Source organism: Lytechinus variegatus, chromosome 12 (assembly GCF_018143015.1).
Source record: "Lytechinus variegatus isolate NC3 chromosome 12, Lvar_3.0, whole genome shotgun sequence".
NCBI lineage: Eukaryota > Metazoa > Echinodermata > Echinoidea > Temnopleuroida > Toxopneustidae > Lytechinus > Lytechinus variegatus.
Window position 1 is genome coordinate 30,954,775 of NC_054751.1, and position 24,335 is coordinate 30,979,109.

At 36.5% G+C, this 24,335-nt stretch overlaps 1 protein-coding gene across 1 annotated transcript; it reads left to right on the top strand.

Moving 5' to 3' along the window:
* The first annotated feature begins 10,100 nt into the window (after window positions 1-10,100).
* On the top strand, window positions 10,101-23,709 carry LOC121425571 (uracil-DNA glycosylase-like). The gene is made up of 8 exons (XM_041621662.1): window positions 10,101-10,252; window positions 13,043-13,270; window positions 15,536-15,631; window positions 16,062-16,116; window positions 18,515-18,557; window positions 19,622-19,710; window positions 21,527-21,705; window positions 23,206-23,709. The coding sequence occupies exons 1-8, from the start codon at window positions 10,172-10,174 to the stop codon at window positions 23,359-23,361; spliced, it is 927 nt and encodes a 308-aa protein (XP_041477596.1). The 5' UTR covers window positions 10,101-10,171; the 3' UTR covers window positions 23,362-23,709.
* The last annotated feature ends 626 nt before the right edge of the window (window positions 23,710-24,335 follow it).

Genomic DNA, 24,335 nt, shown 5'->3' on the forward strand with positions numbered 1-24,335 from the left:
ATTTAAAAAAAAAAAATCAGTAAAAAAAGTTTTCAAAAATTTCGGGGGAGGGAGGCAATGTCCCCTGCCCCCCCCCCCCTGCGTAAGGCCACACATAGACAAAGAAGATATAGGATGGGAGATACACAATAAATTTTTCTTAAAACAACTGTGTGGGGCAGAAAACGGACAGAGAAAGAGAAGAGAGGGAAAGAGAGAGAGAGAGGGGGTGGGACAGAGAGGGGGGGAGAGAAATAAGAGAGATAATAATGTACATCAAGTAATAGCAAGACATGAACAGGGGGAGACAGGAATAGAGAAGAGAGGACAGGGCGAGTGAATGTATAATACCTCAACTTGACTTTGACAGAAGAAACGCACAGCTGTATGCTTGTTGATTTATTTTCCAATTGGTCATAACCAAGCCCCACCCCCATCATTGACCATCAACACACGCAAAGGAAAGGTTATAGACCAATGACAATAACAGATATGAAACAGTAGTGCTGCATCAGTTTATTATTATATGCCTTGACAGTTGTGCCCTTTTGTATTTTCATAATTTGTTTTCAGTCGACACAGATGCTACATGTTACAGTATATATCTTTCAGCAAGAACATCCCCCTGTTACAACTATAGCCCATATACGATACAAAATAATGATCGTTTATTGGATCCATCTTCTACCTCAACACTATCCATACTATATCCGAAGCAAATATTCCGCATACATTCGTAATTCCGAAGCTTCGTTATTCCGAAGATTCGGATATTCCGAAGCTTCTTTATTCAGAAGGTTCGTTATTCCGAAAGTTCGTATTTCCGAAGGTTCGTAGTTCCGAAGGTTCGTTAGTCCGAAAACGTAATGATTAACGAACCTTGTTTCGTTTTCTGACTAACGAACCTTCGGAACAACGAACCCTTTTACGTCTTCGGATTAACGAACATCGAGGTATAGGCAATTTACATGTTTCGGAATTAAGAACCTTCGGAATTACGAAATGTAAACAAATATTCTGCGGGGAAATAAGTAAAATTGAATTTAGAAAAAAACACAAATATGATTTGTTAATTATCCCATTTTCACATCAGTGAAAGGCGAGGTACATTGTGCAGTAGATGTTTAGATATAGATTTGTCCGTATTGCCTCATCCCCCCTTCTCTTTTCTTTACATTTTAATATGATTTTGTTTACGTTTGTTATTATGATCAATATAATGATCATTGCTATCATCATCGACTTAAATCGTAATCATTATTATCGTCGTCTTCGTCAAATATGTCGAATCTTTTTTTTTCATTATTTATTTACTCTCTTACAGTTTTTCTCCCAATTTACACTCTTTCTACTCTCCTTCTTCTCTTGTTTTCCTTCAGCAAGATATTTACCCACATTGTGCTGCACTCGACCCAGGTGAGGTAAATGGGTACCGGCCGGAAGTAATTCCTCAAAAAAAAGCTCTGCGCACCGAAATCGGTAGACTAGGTTAGCCGGGTAATATTGGAGCGCCTTGGATATGTGCGCTATATACAAATCCTATATCATTTTATTTTTACCCATGTAGGCCTGGACAACTAAAGGGTAGATTCGAAAGATATGCTTGAAAATGAAATTATAGCTAAGCCCCCATACCTCACGCTTTCTCCACCAGTATCATCGGCAGAGGCGGCACCAGGATGTATTCAATCACAGGGAACAAGATTATATTAACACCGGATAACATACAGTTACACGACTCATACCTATATTCTGGATACTCTTTTTTTTCTCCCCCCCCCCCCTTCTCTTCCATTTGTTTTTATTCTTCTCCATTATTTTACCAAACATTGGGGGATGGGGCCCCCTGCGCCCCCGCAGCACCGCCCCTGGTGATCTAGGCCAGAGGTGTGCACTTTTGTATCATGATCTGCAGTCAGAATCACAGCATGAATTCATGATTCGCATCATACTCTATAATGGTCAACGATATACGACACATTTTGCTTTTTCGATACCTTGTTTGCATAGCCTGGGGCAGGATGAAAAACTATTCGATAGAAAGTTGATTTTATTTTTCACAAAGAAGTGCCTCCTACGGAGTCAGAAGAATGGGCGCGTCATACCCCAATGTATTCACCTTTAAAATGGGTACTATACCAAAAGTAGGTTAATCGGGTTTAGTATTATAGGGAGTTTCGGGTCGCGACGCAGAACGCTTTAAAAAACATGAATTGTCAAATGCCCAAATGCCCTTCATGGCAAAGAGGAACCAAGAAGTCTTTGTCGAAAATTGGTGGATCAAAACAGCAGTTTCGTTCTAGACTCTGAACAAACGATTGCAGTTTTTCGTCAGTTCCGAGAACCTGTCCACCCCCCCCCCCCCCCCCCATTCTGGATCCGCCCTAAGTATCCCCTCTTGATCACTCCATGTATTCAATATTTCCTGTTTCCTTATAAATCAAAATCCGTCTCAAACCGCACATTCCCCCATGACACCCCTCCCCTTTTTTCTTTGTCTCCATTCATCTCATCATACCTTTATTTGGCTTTCTTAATTTAAAGTTGTTTTGATTTATTTAATTACATTATGAACGAAAGATATGTCTTGAACTTAACCGGACCCCTACTGCGTAGCTCATCATATCGAAGACCGCAACAAGAGCTCATTTATCGGACCCCTCACTGGGTCCCAAAACCCCAGACTCTATCATTTTACCAGTACCGAAACCCACTCGGTCTACTTCGACGTTTTACTTACCCCTTGCAGTTACTTAAAACCGATGATCCCCTCATGGGGATGAAATAATTTCCATCATTAAGCGATCTAAAAATATGAAATGAATCACACAAACAATATAAATTTTTAAGAATTTTCCAATTATCCAACTTTTCTGTCGCAGACATTGTGGTAAAGGTGATGGAACTTTGATATCTGTTAAGACTAGTTGAAGATGCGTGCTTCATTGTGTTTTTTTAACGAAGTAAGAATGTCCTTCTGTAAAATTGTACTTGATTTGTATTGTTTTATATTACTTTGTATTATGTTTTGAATGGAAATGAAATAAAAGAATTGAATTTAATTGAATTGAATTCATTCAGATATAACGCGAGGGAAACTTAGATATCGTTTAGGATAAGTTTATATCGACGTTCTCTTTATTCAACTATGTAGCTCCTAAACTATGGAACCAACTTCCAATTACAATTAGCATGATTATAGTAGTAGTAGTAGTAGTAGTGGTAGAAGTAGTAGGAGGAGGAGTATAGTAGTAGTAGTAGTAGTAGTAGTAGTGGGGGTGTAGAGAGATTGCTACACAGCAAAAACGCTGTTTAAGATTTTATACAACGCTGTTTACTACTATGAACCATAGAGTATTTGTTTAACCGTTTATACAATCATGTTTAATTTATTGAAGATTAAATATTGAAAATTAAACTTTGTTCCTTAAGATTTAAACATTTGTTTCAACTGTTTCAACAATTACTGTAAGGTTCATATAATAAACAGCGTTGTATATTTTTTTTACTGTATTTCGTCGAAATTCCATGTGCATATATAACTCAAGTGAAATCCTGCAATCAGAATTTGTATAGGCCTAAAAGAAAGAAAAAATGGGGCCTCGCCATGTTTCCTGTCACTCCGCACGTACAGTTGTCAGAATTTTATATTTCTGAGTCTTATTATTCCCAGTCAGGCAAACAAATATTTTTCAAACTAATTCCTTTCCATGAACTTGGCATAGATAAAACGATAAACAAGGAAAGACATTTCCCTGCATAAACAGATATACACTGTCCAAACAATCATACGTGGTTTATGCATTGCATCTGACCTTTATGATCATCAAGGGTGGCGTTTCATAAAACTGTTCGTATATATTATGAAGTTACGCACAGTTGTACAAACAACTGACGATTCTTTCTTCGGTGCTATATCAGGGCCTCGTCTTACAAAGATTGATCCGATTAATCGCAACTATGGACAACCAGCAACATCAACATCTATTATGCATGCTAGTTCAAAATATTTTCTAGCTATGATGTATATTCATGCATTTGTTTTTTTTCTTGAAAATTCACTGCGCTTCTCTTTGCATACAGTGGACAATGTGCAAATTTTTCATAGAAAAAATGATGACACTGATGGATTTTCATAGAGTTACGATTGATCGGATTAATCGTAACTCTTGTAAAACGGGGCCCAGATTCAAAATCACTATTATTCCAATTTATAATTCAATCTTTGTACATTAAAACTCTCATTTTTATAGGTAATCTGAATGGAAAAATAAATATTTTTCACACTTTGATTTCACAGGCGTACAGCTAGGGGAGGAGGACCATGCCCCCCCAAAAAAAAACACCAACGAGAAAAAAATGTTTTCTATCTATGATGTATATTCAAGGAAAAGAAAGAAAGAAATGATGAGAGAAAAAGTAGATATCATGTCATTTGCTGAATAATATGTAAAAATACAATAAAAAGGTGAAAATTGCTCTCTTCCATAAACGATCTGTCTCATCTTTTTACTTTTTAGAACATCAGTTGATTCATCCGCCGTACGATACTTGCCCCCCCCCCTCCCCTCAATGTTTTTGGCCAATTATGCCACTGGTCTCATTATCTTAGCATAGGGATGGATCGCCAGTCGTTCGTAAGGTCTTGCCTGACTTGCGAACATCTTTATGAAAGGCACCCCCCCCCTCTCAGTTTGCGATGCACTTTCATATGTCGAGACATATTTCATTATGATATACATGTACTGTCATTTTAGGAGACATTTAAACCAAACATTCAACATGGTGAATTACATGTATATCAATTCTTATAGAGATTAGGGTATTGCGTTTGACACAAGCATGTTCTCACTGCCGTACTTTGAAGTTTGGTTGGGTGACAGGGGATGCTGCCCACCCCCCCCCCAAAAAAAAGAGGCAATGGGAATTTCTGAAAATATAATTATATTTGCCTTTAGTCAACATTTTCCTTTGCATCAGATTAACTCCCAGTCATGTCAGTATTTTGCCAATTATTTACTGTTCATGGTAAATGCATATTCTTTGTTTTTCCTTTCTTTCTTGATTTGTTCTATACCAGGGACAGCACCATTGTCAATACAACAAGATGATGACATTATGTTTTCTCAGTTGAGCAATTTTGGTATCATACCCCCCCCCCCCCGACCTATCTCTTCTAATGCTCTTGTTCCCCTCCCCCCCCCCCTGATTTTTTTCTTCAGATTTGTCCCTAATAACAATCTACATGCAAACCATTTGGCAAACATTAAATTTCAATTTTTAAGCTTATAAGCAAAAACTTTAGGAAATCAAGTTTTTTTTAAAGATATTTTTCAATCTTATGAGTGAGAGCGAGCCAAATGTACAAAATTGTTTATCAAGCTGTCGTCATTTAATTACACTCTTGGAATGTAAAACATTTTAATGTTAAATTAAATTTTTGTAGCCTCTGCGCTCGTCCAAATGCCAACCCCCCCCCCCCCCCGCTGTAATAATATATGCACATCATTTTAAACGAAGGAAACAACTCTTTCAAGGATCGCTCATAACGCTCACTCGCTGAATTTCTCAACAAATCCTTGAAATACGATTTTGGTCATCCTGTCTTCCAAGTCCCAACTTTTAAAATTTGCTCACTCACTTCGCTCGCATTATTGATATCAATTGTACTTCATTACTTTATATCACAACAAATCCATTACAATAAAGAAATCGAAAAAAAAACTTGACAGGCTTTTAACTGAAAGATGGTAGTATTATATACACGGTTCTATACTCCCGTATACATAGCCCTTGGTGTGGGATGCCCCCAAAGTTTTTTTTATTTTCAGGTCAATATATTCCTATCATCATCCCCCATCCTCCCCACTGCTTGGACCGGGTTTATATACAATATTTCAATTTTTACGAATTTGAAGATTAGGACCTCCTTGCCTGAAGCACAAAATGTTAAAATAATGGAATTCCACGTTCAGGGAGGAATGAAATTTCATTTCACATGGCAATGAAGAGAAAATAGAAATATTTCATATTTCATATAATAAAATACAAAAGAAATAGTGAGTGAGTGATGTCATCAGTTCCTCATTTGCATACCGACCGAGATGTGCATATAACTGTTTTGTGAAATGAAGCGAAACTTTAAAATGCCATAACTTTCTTATTTTACATCCGATTTTGATGATATTTTCAGTGTTATGCTTGTTGAATTTTTCTCTTTTTATTCAAATCAAGTTTTTGTTGGAGTGGACTTGTCCTTTAAGATAATGACTCACATGTATACTCGTGCTCTACCCCCCCCCCCCCCCCGGTGGGTGTATCGCGACAACCACAATTCAAGTTCAGTGCCCCGTTGCATAAAGCTTAACGAATGATCGTAAAGCTAATTTCTACGATCGATTGCATTGATAAGTGTGTGTGTGATCAATTGTAGAAATCAGCTTTACGATCAATCACTACGCTGTGTGTTATTGGGTCCGGGATTGTGATGACGGTCAAGGCGTTGGTCAAGGTTTTCCAAAGGATGTTATTTGTTGCAGGTATGACAGTGAGGGAACAGCTGTTAGTCAAACCAATCTATTGCGTTTCCTTGATGCAAATTATTTTATGCTAATCGTCTTGCCAAAAAGGGCGGATCTCGGATTTATTTGAAGGGGGGAGCTCACCCTAATGAGAAGTTTATTGTAAAGATAGCCGAAAATCATTGAAAATATTGATGAAGCCTAGTAGGAGTGGATCCAGGATTTTTCGAAGACTGAGAGGGGGAGGGGCACATTTTCCCTCGATCGGAAAAAATGACAAGCAGGAAAAAAAAGGTCTTCAAAAAGGGGGGGGGGGTTGTTTTACTGCCATTCTTACATTACAAATTTTAATAGTGTCTCTCAGAGAGAGGGAAGCACGGACCAGTAATGCCTCCCCCCCCCCCGGATCAGCCAGTGGCGTGAAGGTTTGAGGAAAAATCCATCAAAGATTTAGAAACTTTTTGGAATATCAAATTTTTTATTTGTGACGTCAGATACGAGCAGATGCCCCATAATTATGTTAGGTAATATTAAAATGCATAATTTTTTATGGGTCATGATGACTAAAATTTTCTCCTTTCAGGTCGGGTGTGGAATAATTTGTTGATATAGTAAAGGTACAATTAAACCCATTTTAATCATATTTAAATCATTGTTCATGAGACGTAACAAATTTAAAAAAAATATTCTAATATTTTTTACATGATTTACTCCTTAAACCTCAATTTTTTCATCATTTTGTCTGCTATTTTAACAATAAACTTTTTTACAAGAAACTGAAGGTGAACTTCCCCTTTAAAAGAAGGGGTCAAACTTTCGATCTGTGTGAATGGTGGTATATAGATAAATGATAAGCATATCAAAGAGGGGGATGGTTAAGAGTCTAAATCTCGATGTTCACGACATTTCACACTTGCGTGTTTTTTAACGTGCATTGATTTTCTCTTTATACTGTATACATTCGTCGTCTTGGTTTGGTTTGGTTTTATATACCGTATAAGAATCACAACAAAATACATTGTACAAATTAAATGTTAAGAGTACAAAATTATTAAAACACCTATTTAGAGCCATTAATATAATGGCTCTGTTCTCCCTAGAGGTCGTTGTTGGAGTACAAATTTTTTCGTAAGGTAGGGCCATGTGGACCCCCCCCCCCAAAAAAAAAAGGCTTGGGGCCATATGGACCCCCCCAAAAAAAAAAAGAGAGGGAGAAAATTAAGTACACGACTAAGAAAAAAAGTAAGAAAAGGAAATGCGCGAAATTTGATATCATTTTCTGTCGATATTTTGCCAAAATACATGTATATCAAAAAATTTGAATTTTGTTTTGAAATATCAAAATGCTCGCTTGCTTGGCTCGCTCGGAACTTTAATAATTTTGCACATGCACCACGTTTGCTCCCTACCCCCTCAAAATATTTGAATTATTACGTCACTGTGAGTGAATAATAATAATAATAATAGGCATTTATATAGTGAACACGTCCAGCTGTATAGGGACCATCGAGCGTGAGCCCAGTAATATCATGCATAACAAAAATAATTGATAAAGTTTCGCTGAAGTTCTGGAGTGTCAGGTGTGAGAGAGTTTTCAATTGACAATCTCAACAAAACCATGTAGTATTTATTTCCGAAACCAACAACCCACAACAGGATCAAGGGCCTATGGTGACCTACATAATAGAAGATACTGAAGCTGCATTTGATATCAGAATGATGCCTGCCCGATGTAAATATCAACAACATGATTTCGCAAAGTCAGCTTTTCAGACACGCCAGCAATTTCGTTCGTATATTGGAAGAAGACCAAAACCCCGGCCAAAAACCTGACTATATTCTGACAAAACAAAAATAAACGGGCCAAAAAACAAACCAAAGATGAGATCACTCATCGAATGAAAAATAAAGCACCGGTATTCTCCGGAAAATTTGTCCAATGTCATTTCCATCCAGCGTCCGTTTCATAAAGACTTGTTGTAATAACAAACACACAATTTCTGTAACACGTTTATACAATCAGCCAATCAGAGTGAAGGATTTCAGTAGCTTTAAACATGCTATTGCAAAGTTGGTTTTGTGAAAAGGGCCACTGGTTTGTTGAGGGATCCTGTCATCAGTAAAGGAATTTCCTGGGAGGATGGTTGATATGGTAGTTGTCAAGGTTACCTCACTCAATTTCAAACTTTCTAGGGTAGCATTCTGATAAATTAAACCAAGAATTAATCCTAGTCTATTTTTTTGTTAAACCACATTCTTCTATGGAATGCAGGCTTCGTAACAATTCTTCCATGTTCGTATAGCAGTATGATGTATAAATATTAATGCATTAAAATTCATATTTTAGTATTTTCTTATTTCTTTCCATTTCACTCAATTTTTAACAACTTTTTGCAGAAGATTAAAAATAATTTTCATGAGTTTGACCGCTGGCACTCCATAAATGTATGGTCTGAGATAATCTCTGTGGGTCTGAGTTAACCATATCTCTATGTAGTTAACCCAGTTAGATTATCATCCCTATGATAGGCCTGCAGTATACACGCAAATTTGACAATAATTCTATGAACAATATTTGCGTTGAAATCCTGTCAATTTTATTTATTATAAATTATTTACCAAACAATCCTACATCTTATGTAAATTTCTTTATATGTTAACTACACAGTAAAAACGCTGTTTAAGATCTTATACAACGCTGTTTACTATATGAACCTTACAGTAGTTGTTTAACAGTTTAAACAATCATGTTTAATTTATTGAAGATTATATATTGAAAATTAAACTATGTTGTTTAAGATTTTAAACACTTGTTTAAATTGTTTAAACAATTACTGTAAGGTTCATATATAGTAAACAGCGTTGTACAAAAATTTTAAACAGCGTTTTTACTGTGTATCTGTTTAATGTATAATGTATGTATATGTATTTTTGACTTGTATGTGAAAAATGGAAAGAAAAGAAATGAAATAAATCAATAAATTAAATCAGAAATAATAGAATGTAATCATAAATGTATGATCTGTATTGTGTTTTGTTCTTCTTGGAAATATAAGATCGAAATTGAATTTGAATAGGAAAGGCAATCGGGGGGTGACGAGAAGGGGGGTTACAAAACATATGGGTGAATGTAAATTTAAGTTCGGTATAAATATTTTTGGCTTGGGCTGGTGTAAACACAAAGACAAGCGAGAAGAGCGAGCGAGAAGAATTTGTGGTGGGCCTGGGGTCATTTAGCTGCAGGGTTAGAAATGTATATATTGGCTGGTGCGATTATTTTTCAACAGCTTCTCTACAGTTTGTGGTATAAATATCAATACAACGAATAAAATACAGATCATGAAAGTAGAAAATAGAATAGAAAAAAAAAGAAATTAATGTAGATTAATCTATTAATAAATGAATGAATAAATAATTCCTAACTTTTCTGGTGTTGTCATAAGATCATTGTGTTTGAATTGCCATGTACTAGTATGTAATCATATTATTTCTACTTTTGTCTTGACAGATCTTCCTGATTCTGTGGCCGACGTCTGAACATACTGTATACAGCAAAGGCCAGGGCGCATGCGTCAAATGTGCATGTGGCGCGCGCGCGCAAAATTGAATAATAAAAACAAGAGGAGTTGCATGTGCGGGAAAAGAAGTGAAACGTGAATTGAGTCGCAAAAATGATTGGACAGTCAAAGATATCGGCTTTCTTCAGCCCCAAGCAGGTCAAAAGACCACTTTCAAGTGTAGAAAACACACAGGTATTGTATACTAATTTATACCGTATTTCATTCTCAGGAAAATGTTCAACTTTATCGAGCTACTGCTGCTTCCGATAACGTCCTTGTTCAGTCCCATACACTATGTTTTGCTGAGGGCTACATGTATGGTAGGACACCTAGGCCTAGGCCTAGCACCTAATGATAGGTTAATGCTTTAATATTTCAGTGCTTTAAAAATGACAACTAGAGTAGAGACAATACAATGAAGCAAAAGTTGCACTAGCTATTCCAAATAATATGAAAATTATGAATATGATAAAATCAATTTATATTTACCGTTTTCTTTGCCTCGCACTTGTCGCATACCCCTCACTCGGCTGTCTCAGTCACCACTTGTTCACTGCTACCACCCTGCCTGTGGGGAACCTACAGGTAGGACTATGGTATGCCAATGTTGTACAGGGCACACACTTCAAAAAATCATTAAAATATCACTTTTGTGACCAAAATTACTAATTTCCATACAGTTGCATTTTATTTTTCATTAGTAACTTGGGAATAATTTTGTATTCACCAGAGCATTCAAAAACTTGAATTTTGGGCATATTTTTGGGTACGCCCTCTATTGGTGGAAAGTAATATGGCAAGAAATTTTTCATTTTTTAATCTCTATTTTTGATTAAGAAAAAAATGATTTAAAGAATCAAATTTAAATAAGAGCCAAGTTATATGAATAATAGGTGTAATGGAAACTGTCAGTGTAAAAAAAATCAAGCATTTGCCCCAAAGAAAAAGAGAAAATAAGCCAAACATTGCCACCCTTATTTTGCCACACATGGAGATATAACTGAGAACAAGATTATATTATAACCTTGTTCATTGAATGAGTGTCTCAGACCATGCAAAACAGTTATTTTCATGCTTGACAAATGACAAATTAAATCATGATGATTTAAGAAAGAATTTGTGTGATTTTTCTTCATTTATCAAATCATGCATATTTCATATCTATTCTGAGCAGATGTTGGTAACAAATTTGTGTTTTATATAACGTTATTTTTTTCTTAATAGCTGCTAAACCATCGTTTCTGGGGATACAACAATTACTGACATTTTACTATCAGTTACATGATTTCTTCCAATCTTAAGTTACAGTATGCAAGCACATGAAAAGAAATTAAGCTTAATCAGTTCACAAATAAACGATTAAACCTTTATGCTCATGAATAGGTATCTGTTTAGGCATTTTGATGTTCATCAATATATATTCATTTTGATGTTCGGCAATATATATCATATATATTCATGGTAGTAAAGTCTTCACTTTTACCATCAAAATATATATTTGTATTGCTGAATCATAAAATGCCTAAACAGATACCTATTCATGAGCATAAAGGTTTAATCTTTTATTTGTAAACTGATTAAGCTTAATTTCTTTTCATCTGTTTGCATGCTGTAACTTAAGATTGGAAGAAATCATGTAACTGGTAAACACTTTACTAACATGAATATCAGTGTGTGGGACTTGAGTGAAATTTCATGGTATCTTTGGAAGAGTTTTTAAAGGTGAAGAAATAAAATATCATCATTGATTTTAACATATTTTGTCAATATCATACCAATAATTAACATACTCGAAAATCAAGTTAAAAAATTATTTGTCCGGGGGTCAAACTCAAGGTCCAAGTTAAGGTCAAAGGTCATGACCTTATAAATTGCTCCAATACATTATTCGATTCATGTTTTGGATTCCTCTCTGAATTTCCTATCAAATAGTACCAGTTTCATGAAAATTGGTCAACACGTAACGACGCAGTGGCCATTGAAAGTTGAAGGTCACGCCCATTTTTGTCAAAACAAGGAGAAAAGGGCGGGCCGTAGCGCGAGAACCAACTGGACTAATTTTTTTTGTTTTGTGCTTGGGCCATGGTGAATTTTATGTATACCAAATTACAACGAATTCTGAGACGGTCGGGTGCAAAATTGCACATTCATTGGGTGAATTGGCATGGAATGACCCTAATATAAAACAAAAAGGGATTTCCAAAATTTACCTGTCTCATTAATTTTTGCACACCTTGATTTATATGCTATTGGCCCTTATCATAAAAATAAGATTGGCAAAAAGCTTCTAACACTGTACAAACTTGCTGTCCTCCGATCAAAGACCACAAAATTTGGATCTTTCATTAAAGGTCAAGTCCACCCCAGAAAATGTTGATTTAAATCAATGGAAAAAAATAAAACAAAGAATAAAATTGAAAATTTCCTCAAAATCAGATGTAAATGAAGAAAGTTATGACATTGTAAAATTTTCCTTATTTTTCACAAAACAGTTATATGCACAACTCGGCAACACACAAATGAGAGAGTCGATCATGTCCCTCACTATTTCTTTTGTTTTTATTGTTTGGATTATACAATATTTCCATTTTTACAGATTTGACAATAAGGACCAGCTTACTGAACCATAAAATGTTAAACCAATTTTAATTCCGGGGGGAAACTTATTTCACCTTCCAATGAGGAGAAAATGAAAATATTTCATAAAATAGAATACAAAAGAAATAGTGAGTGACGTCATCAGTCCCCTCATTTGCATACCACCCAGGATGTGCATATAACTGTTTTGTGAAATTTAGCAAAACTTTAGAATGTCATAACTTAACCTATTTTACATCAGATTTTGATGAAATTTTCAGTTATGCTTCTTGGATTTTTTTTCCATTTGTTCAAATCAACATTTTATTGGATTGGACTTGTCCTTCAAACATATATTGCGATTAATTGTAAAAGCCTCTGTGATCTTGATGTCTTTCAATTCAGAGCCCATCACCCAAAAAAGCAAAAGATGCGAATAATGGCAAACCTTCTGGTCTGAGCCCTGAGCAGAAGCAACGGATGGAGGAAAAGAAGAAGGAAGCTCTGGAGAAGCTTAAGATGAAGAAGACAGAGATATCCCCCATCAATGGTGTCAAGAATGGGCCTGACAACATTGGTGCTTCTTGGGCGAAGGCTTTGTCATCAGAGTTCTCCAAGCCGTATTTTATCAAAGTAATTATCAGTTTGATTATTATGAGACTTTGGGAAGTATTTGTTTTATATCCCTTCTTTGGTTTGAACAATAAATTGCAGTAATCTTTTCCTACATGTAGTTAAGGCCCTTTCACATCGTTCTGTGCAAGCCTTGCGTGTGACTTGTGGGTAACTATTTTTGCTACCCGCAAGTTGCCCTTATTAATAGACCTGCCAACCAGTACGTTTTAGGCGTATTTAGTATGTTTTTGCAACTAAAATATGGCGTTTTTTCTTTTAAAAATATGTTTTTTGTAAAAAAATAATGATTTTTAAAACAAATCTTTTTTTACAAAATCATAATTCATTGAGAAAAATCATCTCTATGGCCCGTATTCTGAAGTCAGGTTTAACCTAGACCATGGTCTAACTCTGCTAAAATTATGGGAAGCCAAAAGTGTCAAAAATGTTTATTAGGTTGTATTTTTCTTATTGTTTAATATGCTATTTCCTGATTCATCGATGGTGAAGATAATGATCTATTTATACTTCCTAGACAATTATTAATGATTTGAGAGCCAACTGAGGTGAAATATGATATCTCTAGTTCTCTACCGTTAGTGATTTATGTAACAATTGGCTATCCATACTTGAACCAGAACTTTAAACCCGAGTTTAAGTTAAACCCCACTTCAGAATACGGGCCTATATGTCTGTATTTCATAAAACGTACACAAATGTGGTTATTAGATCAATGTAATTTCAGGTAACTTGTTTTTTTTTTCAATCATTCTGTTAAAACCAGGGTGAGATATACACATGTTTCAATGTTTTTTTTTTTCATCTGCAAGAGCAGTGCACATTTTAGCTTGCATGCAGCTTGAGCGCCGCGATGAGCGAGTGCGCCAAGCATTTTATTTTGAAATACACTTGTTTGGGGGAAAATACAGGGTTTTTTTTATCTCAGAATACACTTTTTCATTCCCAGAGGTTGGCAGGTGTGTATTGACAGTATCTCACACACAGTTGTCCGCAGAAGTGCATGCAAGTAGAAAAGCTCAAACATTCTCAAAACGTTATCGCGGGTGATTTGCAGGCAATCATCCGCAACACGGAACGATGTGACAAAGCCTTTAGACTGCTTTCACATTCAAGACCAAATTTGATCAGCCACTGTGCTTGATCAGTCTGTACACTGCTACATTCTTAGATTTGCTCACTAGAGACAATGCAAATGTTCACTGTGCCCGAATTTCGGGGCAGAACTGCAACAATACTGTCTGGTTTCCCCTGAAAATATATTGAAAACTATTTTTGATCGTGAACACCAACTGACCAATCTTCTATCTAGAATACTCGGGGATATATGTAATGATGGTTATATGTGGAGCATTGTGGCCCAATGGATTAGTCTTCGGACTTTGAAACAGAGGGTCGTATGTTTGAATCCCAGCCATGGCGTGATTTTCTTTTCAAGAAACTGATCGACAATGTGCTGCACTCAACCAGGGGAGGTAAATGGGTACCGGTAGGAAGTAATTCCTTAAAAAGCTGTGTGCGCTATGAACGGCTAGCATTGCCGGGTAATATAGGAGCGCCTTGAGCACATAACAAGGTGGAAATGTGCGCAATATAAATACCCTATATTATTATTATTATATTATATCCAAAACCTATGATCTATATCATCTGGCAGATTGAAAAACAGGGTCTCGGGAACTACAGGTAGAGTGAAATCATGGGTTTTGAGGAATGCATTGATCTTCCTCCGTGTCTCTATTTTTGTGAGAATCTGTCTTTATTTTCAGCCTCTGTCTTCCCATTTGCCCCACCTTTAGAGAGTTCAGGGGTATAGGCCTACAGGAATATTAATATTTTTTGTGTTCTTGATAACAATTTTGATTACAGATGCCAAGGTGCATGTAGCTAAGAATTGAAACAATTGTTAGGAAATGATTTCTTTTTACTAGGGCATCATTTTATTCATATAAGGGCAACATTGATGAAATTTGGGGGTGATGCGAATGGTGTTTTTTTTGTGTGTGCAACAAGCAATTATGTAGTAAATGCAAATATCATTCCGCTGTATGTGGATAGTGATTTTCTTATTGTTTTTGAGTTGATTCCAGAAAAGATGCAAAAGCCTTTCATTGCGGAAATATCAGGGAGGATTTGGGCTCTCTTGAGGCTGTCACCTCACATATTTCCTACAATGAATTGCTTGGTGCAGTAACTGTTATAGTAATATACTCTAATAGTGATATACTCTAATAAATCTCTCCCTTTATATCGTCCTTGAAACAGTTGCAAGAGTTTGTCGCTGCTGAACGGAGGAGCCATACTATCTACCCACCTGCACATCAGGTTTTTTCATGGACACAGGCATGTAATATAAAAGATGTAAGTACCCCACTTCCCTAAACCCAACCCCCCTAATGTTTTTATTAAAGCAGGAAAACTAAATGAACATATCAAGTAAGGTTGTTGGGGTTTTTTTCCTAGCCAATAACCATCATGAGATAACAAAGTTGGGGATTTAAGTAAACCATTGATTTTTAGATATACTGTTAAAACATAGAAAATTCAAATAATAAGTGAAAATAAAATCTTCCATCACTGATTCCTTTTTCCTTTTCTCTTTCTTCCCTTTCTCTTTCTTCCCATCTCTAACACATATGTTTGTGGGTCTTTCTACATTTTATATTCACATTCTTTATCCTCTCTCACCCTCTCACTCTCTTTCACAATGTGTGTCTTTCTACCTTTTGTTCTGTCTATATGTTTATATGTTACACATTATTTATCTTCTTCCTCTCTTTTCATCCCCCAGGTGAAGGTAGTGATCCTCGGTCAAGATCCATACCATGGACCTGGTCAAGCACATGGTGAGTGGTAACAGTAGTCAAGCCCTTCAACCATCCCTATGAATTAAACATTTAGAAAGTATGTCCTAGGAAACCAGTTAAATTTTCAGCTATAGGTCACAGAGCTCATTCGATGTATATGTAAATATCCACATATCATTATCAACATTTCTTTCATGTATTCATATGGGAGTGACAGTGATGTCAATGGTCAATGTGGTCATACATTGAGTAGATTGGATGATTTTAAGTTCAGTGTTGACCTTTTGGTGTTGGGTCAATTTTTACATGATTATAACACCAAACATAAAAAGAAGATGGTCCCGAAAAGTCACTTACTAGTTGTTGAGATGGCAATGATGTGATCTGGATCAGTTTTACAAACTCTGAATAAATTTTGGAGCAATCCAGATTTCAACACCAAGGCCAACACCGGACTTGAAATCACCCATTGTTCTTGCAGTGGAGAACCATAAAGGGACCACTTTCAAAGTTAACCTCATGTATGATCTTATTTAAGAGTTTTACAAGTTGAAAAGGGTGACAGAGATCATTATACACCAGAAAATATTGCTGATGTGGTTTACGGTACACCATGTGGAGTGTTATAGAAACATTGGATAGAAGAAGAGAAGAAGTGGATAGGGGAGAAAGTGGAGATTTGAGAGTAGAGAATTCTTTCTTGGAAGTAGTCCTGAAAAGGACTGTAAACCAGAAGAAATGTTGAGTGAGAACAGCTTGAATAGTAGAGCTGATGAGGAGATGCTGGCTTGAGTCGGCGAATAAAGATGATGAGTAGTAGAGAGAGACTCAACGTTTCGGACAGGTTGACTGTCCTGAAGACGGACAGTCAACCTGCCTATCCACTTCTCATCTATCCACTGTTTCTATAACACTCCACATGGTGTACTGTAAGCCACATCAGCAATTGTACATGCCACCATGCAAACCTTCAAACAACACCAGAAAGTATGTATACCTATAACTAAAGAACTAGTATAGGGTTTGACTTCAAACATGACTCACATGTGAGTATAATCTCATTAGATTTTAGGGTCACGAGGTAAAAGGTTGCAAAGGTCATTATAAACATTTGGATTCCTCATTCTTGTTATAAAACGATTTGTCATTTCAAAACTTGGCTCATGTACAATGTATGTTTAGGCAAGTGAGGATTTGCGTGAGGTAACAAGGTCAGAGGTCATAGTTGTTTTTACGTACTTGTTACTGAAAATATGCTGTTCTCACTAGATCCATTTCAAATTTGACTTGATTTTCGGGTTCAAATTTATTATATTTCAGAATGTTAGAAAATGTGTGTGATTTTTTAGGAAAAATAAAAAAAAGATGAAATAGGCATAGGACATTTGTCATGCTTGAAATGGTTAAATGTAATTTGCAATCATTTTCAGTTGTGACTTTTGATAACCTAAGATTTGTTCCAAGACAAGACAATAATAAGAACTGGAAATCGATTCGAAAATGCAGCCCCACTAGCATTACCAATTAATGCTGGCGAAAAACAGCCAGCATAAATAGATAATAAAAAGACCAGTATACAGTGAAAAGGTTAGGCATGTTGTACATGGCTATATGATGATGTTATGAATGATCTTTGTTACATGTGTCACTGTATACTGGCCTTGTTCGCTCGACTGCTCACACTCAAGGCAGAGGTGAAACCACCTTATATACCTGTCTTGAGTAAGTTGATATTTGTTAGAGTTAGTAGACTTTCAACACGTCTGGTGGGAGCACCAGCAGGCTATGAATATTCAACCTGGATGTACCCAATGAACTGTCTGTTTATTATTTAGGTTTACAATGCATATTCAAACAATGTTCTTTTTTTTCTTGACCACAAGAAGGCTTTCCCAGTCTGGTAACCAATAATGTATGCTAATTTCAAGTATAGAGAAAGAAAAAATAAGAATTCATGAATGTAGCTCAGTATGCCAGCCATTCCTAGTGGATCTTTTATTATTGTTGACACCTCACTCATTGTGCTCTATTATCTTCCAGTTGCTAGGTCATGTACAACAATGGTGTATTCTTGCACCTGGCCAATGTTATTGGAGTGGAGCATTTGAATGTTTTTCAAACTAGTAGGCTGAATAAGAACTAAATTTTTTTTTCGAACTTCTGAAAAGAAATAAACTTGAGGTTGTTCTCGACAACCTGATAGCTTACTGCAGTGCATTTTGAAAGCTTATTTTGTATTTCTTTTAATTCTTGTTTTCTAGAATGAATGCCATATGAAAGAGCAATAATATAGCAAAAATGATTCTGATTCGAATGGGACATTTTTGTTTATTAATCATCAGGGTTGCTTCTCATCATGCATTGTAATAAAAATCAAAACATCCAGTTAGGTCTGATGAGCATTGTTAATTTGTCTCCAATGTTTGTTTTGTTTTAGGTTTATGCTTCAGTGTGCAAAAAGGAGTGAAACCACCCCCAAGGTAGGTTCTGTGATTTTCCGTTTCAAAAAACCTTTTTATGCCCCCGCAAATGAGGTCTGGAGGGGGCATTAAGCATTGCCCCTGTCCGTCCATCCGTCCCCCCACTTGGTTTCCGCGCAATAACTCGAAAAATATTTAATGGAGTTTAAAAAAAATTGGTGTTTAGGTAGTGACCCTATAGTTTGAAACTGGAGTCCACAAGTCACAGCTCATTATATATGTGAGTTGGTTTCTGCATGATAACTTGGAAATATTCACCAGATATTAAAAATGTTTGGCGCCATGATACTAAAATACAGAGAAAAAATTAATAATTTATTTTCCGGTGCTATTTTTGAGCTCACTAGCCCAAATAGCCTAATTTGTGTTAAAGTTTACATTGGACCCTATATGAATTTCAGGGGCTCCATTTCAGTTTTCATGGGCTCTTTAGGGCATTTCGGGGGCAAAATCGCCCGAGCCCCTGTGTATTTTTTCCCTGCTAAAATAGCTACAGGCTAAGTTTGAAATTGGAGCCCACAGGTGAAGTAAGTCAAAGTGAGGGATTATCCACATCAAATGACCGACTGTCATATCTTCTGTCAGAGATTATTATGGAAAGGGCGAGTCTTTAGGTCAAAGGTCTGAATTTGTTCATTATATATATGCATATTGGTTTCTGCATGATTTTAAGTTCAATCATATTGAATGAATTTCTGATCGCATTAAGGGGGGGGCATCTTTGTCCTTTGGACACATCAAATTTCTAGGGTTTTTTTTTCAGTTTCTAAAAATGTAATTCATTTTAAACTTGATCTAAAATGGAATTTCCGAATGTAGTGCTACTTGGTGGAATGCCTGTTGGTCCCACCCCACATGGTATGTTCCCATTGTAATATTTGTCTAATGAGTCATATCAGACATTTTTCTCTCCATTATCTGACATTCTTTATGTACGTTATAATTGATGAAACAGACATAAGATATGAGATTTTCATTGTTTATCTTATTGCATTTTCCTTTGGATATTTGCAATAACTATTTCTAAATCCTAGTTGAGTAACTTTTTTTTTCTTGATCTATAGTCTTGAGAACATGTACAAGTGTCTGAAGAAGGACATAGATGGCTTTGAACATCCTGGTCATGGTCACCTCATCGGCTGGTCTAAACAAGGTGCACAGTCATGTTTTTCTGTTTTGTTAGCATAGTCAATTTGTTTTATGATACAGGCGTACAAGTTGAGCCCTCATTGTGACATCAAATTAGTACTGTAAACCAGACTGCCATCAAAATTGTTCTCGGATATGGTCATTACGACCTTTGACCTGAAAGTGCCAAAAAGCATGCCACGGGCTGTCCAAAGGGCCCAAATGTCAGATCATGTACACCCAGTTTAAGACAAAAGAAATCCTAAAATTTTAATCTATCCGAAGATGACATTTTTGGGAGAGTGTTTGTACAGGGTGAATGAGAAGAAAAAAAATCATGATTTAGGTAGCAAATATGTTGAAATATGTGTTCCATTTTTGTCTCACCTGCGAAGCAGAGTGAGACTATAGGCGCCGCTTTTCCGACGGCGGCGGCGTCAACATCAAATCTTAACCTGAGGTTAAGTTTTTGAAATGACATCATAACTTAGAAAGTATATGGACCTAGTTCATGAAACTTGGCCATAAGGTTAATCAAGTATTACTGAACATCCTATTAAAGTTTCATGTCACATGACCAAGGTCAAAGGTCATTTAGGGTCAATGAACTTAGACCATGTTGGAGGAATCAACATTGAAATCTTAACCTGAGGTTAAGTTTTTGAAATGTCATCATAACTTAGAAAATATATGGACCTAGTTCATGAAACTTGGACATAAGGTTAATCAAGTATCACTGAACATCCTGCATGAGTTTCACATCACATGACCAAGGTCAAAGGTCATTTAGGGTCAATGAACTTTGGCCGAATTGGGGATATCTGTTGAATTCCCATCATAACTTTGAAAGTTTATGGATCTGATTCATGAAACTTGGACATAATAGTAATCAAGCATCACTGAATATTTAGTCTAGTTCATTAAACTTGGACATATGAGTAATCAAATATCACTGAACATCCTGTGCGCGTTTCAGGTCACATGACCAAGGTCAAAGGTCAATGAACTTTGGCCGAATTGGGTGTATCTGTTGAATTACCATCAAAACTTTGAAAGTTTATGGATCTGATTCATGAAACTTGTACATAAGAGTAATCAAGTATCACTGAACATCCTGTGCGAGTTTCAGGTCACATGATCAAGGTCAAAGGTCATGTAAGGTCAATGAACTTTGGCCATGTTGGGGTTTTGTGTTGAATAACCATCATATCTCTGTAAGTTTATTGGTCTCGTTCATAAAAATTGGACATAATAGTAACCATGTATCACTGAACATCTTGTGCGAGTTAGAGTAGTATTCAAAGTCAGCACTGCTGCTATATTGAACCGTGTGATGCAGGTGAGACGGCCAGAGGCATTCCACTTGTTGATATAATACAGGTGTGATAATCTTAGCATTCTGTGGTGGTACTCCCTTTAGTAAGAGCTATGTACTTTAGGACAAAGTGAATACATTTCTTTCAACAGCATTTTATAGTAGCAAACCTGTCAATGTGACTTTTATTTTGGCCCATAGGGGTGACCCAAAAAAGGTTTCTAAACAAAATCTTGGCAAAAATTCTTCCCTACAGGTCCACGTTCCTGTTGCATGGTTACTTCTATGACATCAAAGCTCAACAGCCAATCATAATCAAAAGGATTAAAAGAAGTTACCATTGAATGGCAAAGTTACTATAATAACTTTTATGCAATGGGCTCCAGGTCACATTGGCCATTCTTGAGCAAATTGTCACAGTGATGTTCATAATCATGCTTGAATGATTTACAAATTTTATGTGTGTAATGTGCTATTTAGGAATTTTTTTTGTCGATGAGACAATATTATATTTTTCTTTATTCAGGAGTACTACTCTTGAATGCCGTCTTGACCGTACGAGCCAACAACCCAAACTCGCACAAGGACAAAGGCTGGGAGAAATTCACAACAGCAGTGATAGCATGGCTCAACTCAAACCTCAACGATGTTGTCTTCATGCTGTGGGGATCCTATGCGCAGAAGAAAGGGAGCATTATTAACTCGGTGAGGAACTAAACTTGCAAAATATCCTCCATAAAACATACCTGCCAACCTTTGATAATTAAAATATCAGTATCACAGCTACGAGGGCGCCGAGCGGGTGTCCGGCCCGCTTCAACGGGAGGGACTCTTTGCATTTTATTAACTCGGTGAGTAGCAGCAGGGGGAGTGGAACTAAACTTGCAAAATATCCTCCATGAAATATTATCACTGCAACTGAAATATGATCAGCATATGTATCCCTTTAGCTATTATGCCCCTCCTCTTACAAGAATCCCCAAGTTATATTGAATTCAAATCTGCCACAAAATCTTGTAGCTCAAGTTTAGGGCTTATCTTTTTTTTTTAATGATTACTCAGTACACATAGTCATCTGTGAAGGCCTTTCATTTGGCCAAGAGGCTATAGCTCGGTTGACACCTGCATGCATTGTGGTTCCTGCATACTTTGTGCATGGGCATGCACTCATGCGGGCCAATGCGCGAACTATGCGTGCCAGCTTGGGGAAAGGTGCGTGCCAAAATTTTCTACATGTTGAAAATGTTGGCACGCCTTACACATTGTGAACTGTTCGTGAACTTTGCGCAACCTATGCATACTACTACGTGGCATCGAAACAGAAATTTTGTGGCGCAAAGAATAGTAGGCACACCCCCGAGGTATTGGTACGCAGTTCAAGACAGGGTCGCGCATAGGCCATGCATACTTCACGCAGAGTTCGCGAATAACATGCGCAAAATTGTGAGTGCAGACCATGTGACCAGTGTAAGTCCTAGTCAACAAACGTAGAGGGTGTCAACACCAGAACATTGAATATTTAAATTTGCGCTAGATACATCACAGAATAGGGTGTCGAGAATATTTGCTTAAAGCATGTCGGGACAGTGCGCGAACTGATCTAGCCAAGTTGTGTCATAAAGTGTCCCGTACTGGCGCGTACCGCAATCATCGGGGCATTAGTTTTGTTTCTAGTTTCTTACATATTTTGGTTTTATGAAGGAGTCTGTTTCAGAATTCAATAGACCTTGATGCTGCAGATCATCAACGCATGCAAGAAAAGTCTTCAGCCTGTAAGATGATGCGATAATATCAAAGCATAAGGCCTATTCTTAATGAGAAAATATTTCAGAAGGCTACTGATGTAAAATAAGCAGTGTTTCGAAGCAATTGATATTAGTTTTTTTTTTCCTTTAATTTTGAACACAAAAATCTTATAGCTGAGACCCATGTTCAATTTCATAAATTTTGGTAGCAAAAGATCAATCATATTATTCGGCCCCACAATCAATAGCCAAGCTTTATACAATGGGGCCAGAATAATATATGTGAACAAAACTCACCCCAAGTTCGACCTTCCTTTCCTAGCGATTTAGTTAATTCTTATTGTAAATCAAGTTGCATTTCTAATTGTATTCTCAATTAGTTTTAAAAGTGTACTGTAAATTGTGACCATATAAACTTTAAAATTCACTTTGACCGTTTACTTAATCTGCCCCTCCACAGAAGCGTCACCATGTGTTGAAGGCGGTCCATCCGTCTCCTCTCTCAGCCCATCGAGGGTTCTTCGACTGTCAGCACTTCTCCAGGACAAATGAACTCTTAAAGAAAGCTGGCAAGAAACCGATCGACTGGTCAAGGTTCTCAGACGAGAATGTGTGATTTTAGAAGGGCAAGAAGCTCATCTGTTCCAGGCTCCCAAATGTGGATACGAGTGAAGAACTTATATTATCCTTTTATAGAGAGAATATATCTGTGTATTCATAAAACCAAGAAAGATTGCTTGCTTGTGGCATAATGGAAGAGAAAAAAACAAGTTCTGTCATGGAGAACAGCGATAGCAATGACGCCACAAAAAACTTCCTGCATTTTAACGTTTTGACACCATATCTTGGTGGAGCATGATGAAAAAATTCTGGTAGGCATTTCATTGGTGATCATTTCTTGTGGTAAATGGTATCTAGGTCAAATCTACCCCAGTAAAATATTATAGTAAAAAGAGAAAAATAATAACGTAACACTGAAAGTTTCATCAAAATCGGATGTAAAATAAAAAAAGTTATGACAAGTTTTGCTTATTTTTCACATAAACTAGACAATTGATGTCCTTCACTCACTTTCTTTTGTTTTTTATTGTTTGAATTGTACAATATTTCACTTCTTATATATTTGACAATAGGGACCAACTTGACTGAACCATATAAAATTAAACAATGCCCATTCCACATGTTCAGGGAGGAATTATTAGAATATTTCATAATTCATATAAAAAAATACAAAAGAAATAGTGAGTGAATGACGTCATCAGTCTCTTCATTTGCATACCGACCAGGATGTGCATATAGCTGTTTTGTGAAATTAAACGAAACTTTAAAATGTCATAACTTTCTTATTTTACATCCGATTTTTTTAGTGTTATGCTTTGTTGGATTTTCTCTTTTTATTAAAATCAACTTTTTGTTGGGGTGGACTTGTCCTTTCAATGGCTTAGCGTGTAAGAAAGCACCACCAGTCGCTCTCATCTTATGAACAACTTTATGGAAATTGGAGGGGGTATATGAATACCTACTTAGCCCTTGAAATCAGTGGCCCATATTTTGATCTCTGGTCTAACTCAAACTGTCTTGGACTAATTC

Bases quoted from the DNA above. Each gene is read 5' to 3' on its own strand.
- LOC121425571 (XM_041621662.1), top strand. From the start codon at position 10,172: ATGATTGGACAGTCAAAGATATCGGCTTTCTTCAGCCCCAAGCAGGTC. The intron at 19,711-21,526 runs GTGCACAGTCAT...TTCTTTATTCAG, and splicing joins CATCGGCTGGTCTAAACAAG to GAGTACTACTCTTGAATGCC. The intron at 21,706-23,205 runs GTGAGGAACTAA...GCCCCTCCACAG, and splicing joins AAGGGAGCATTATTAACTCG to AAGCGTCACCATGTGTTGAA.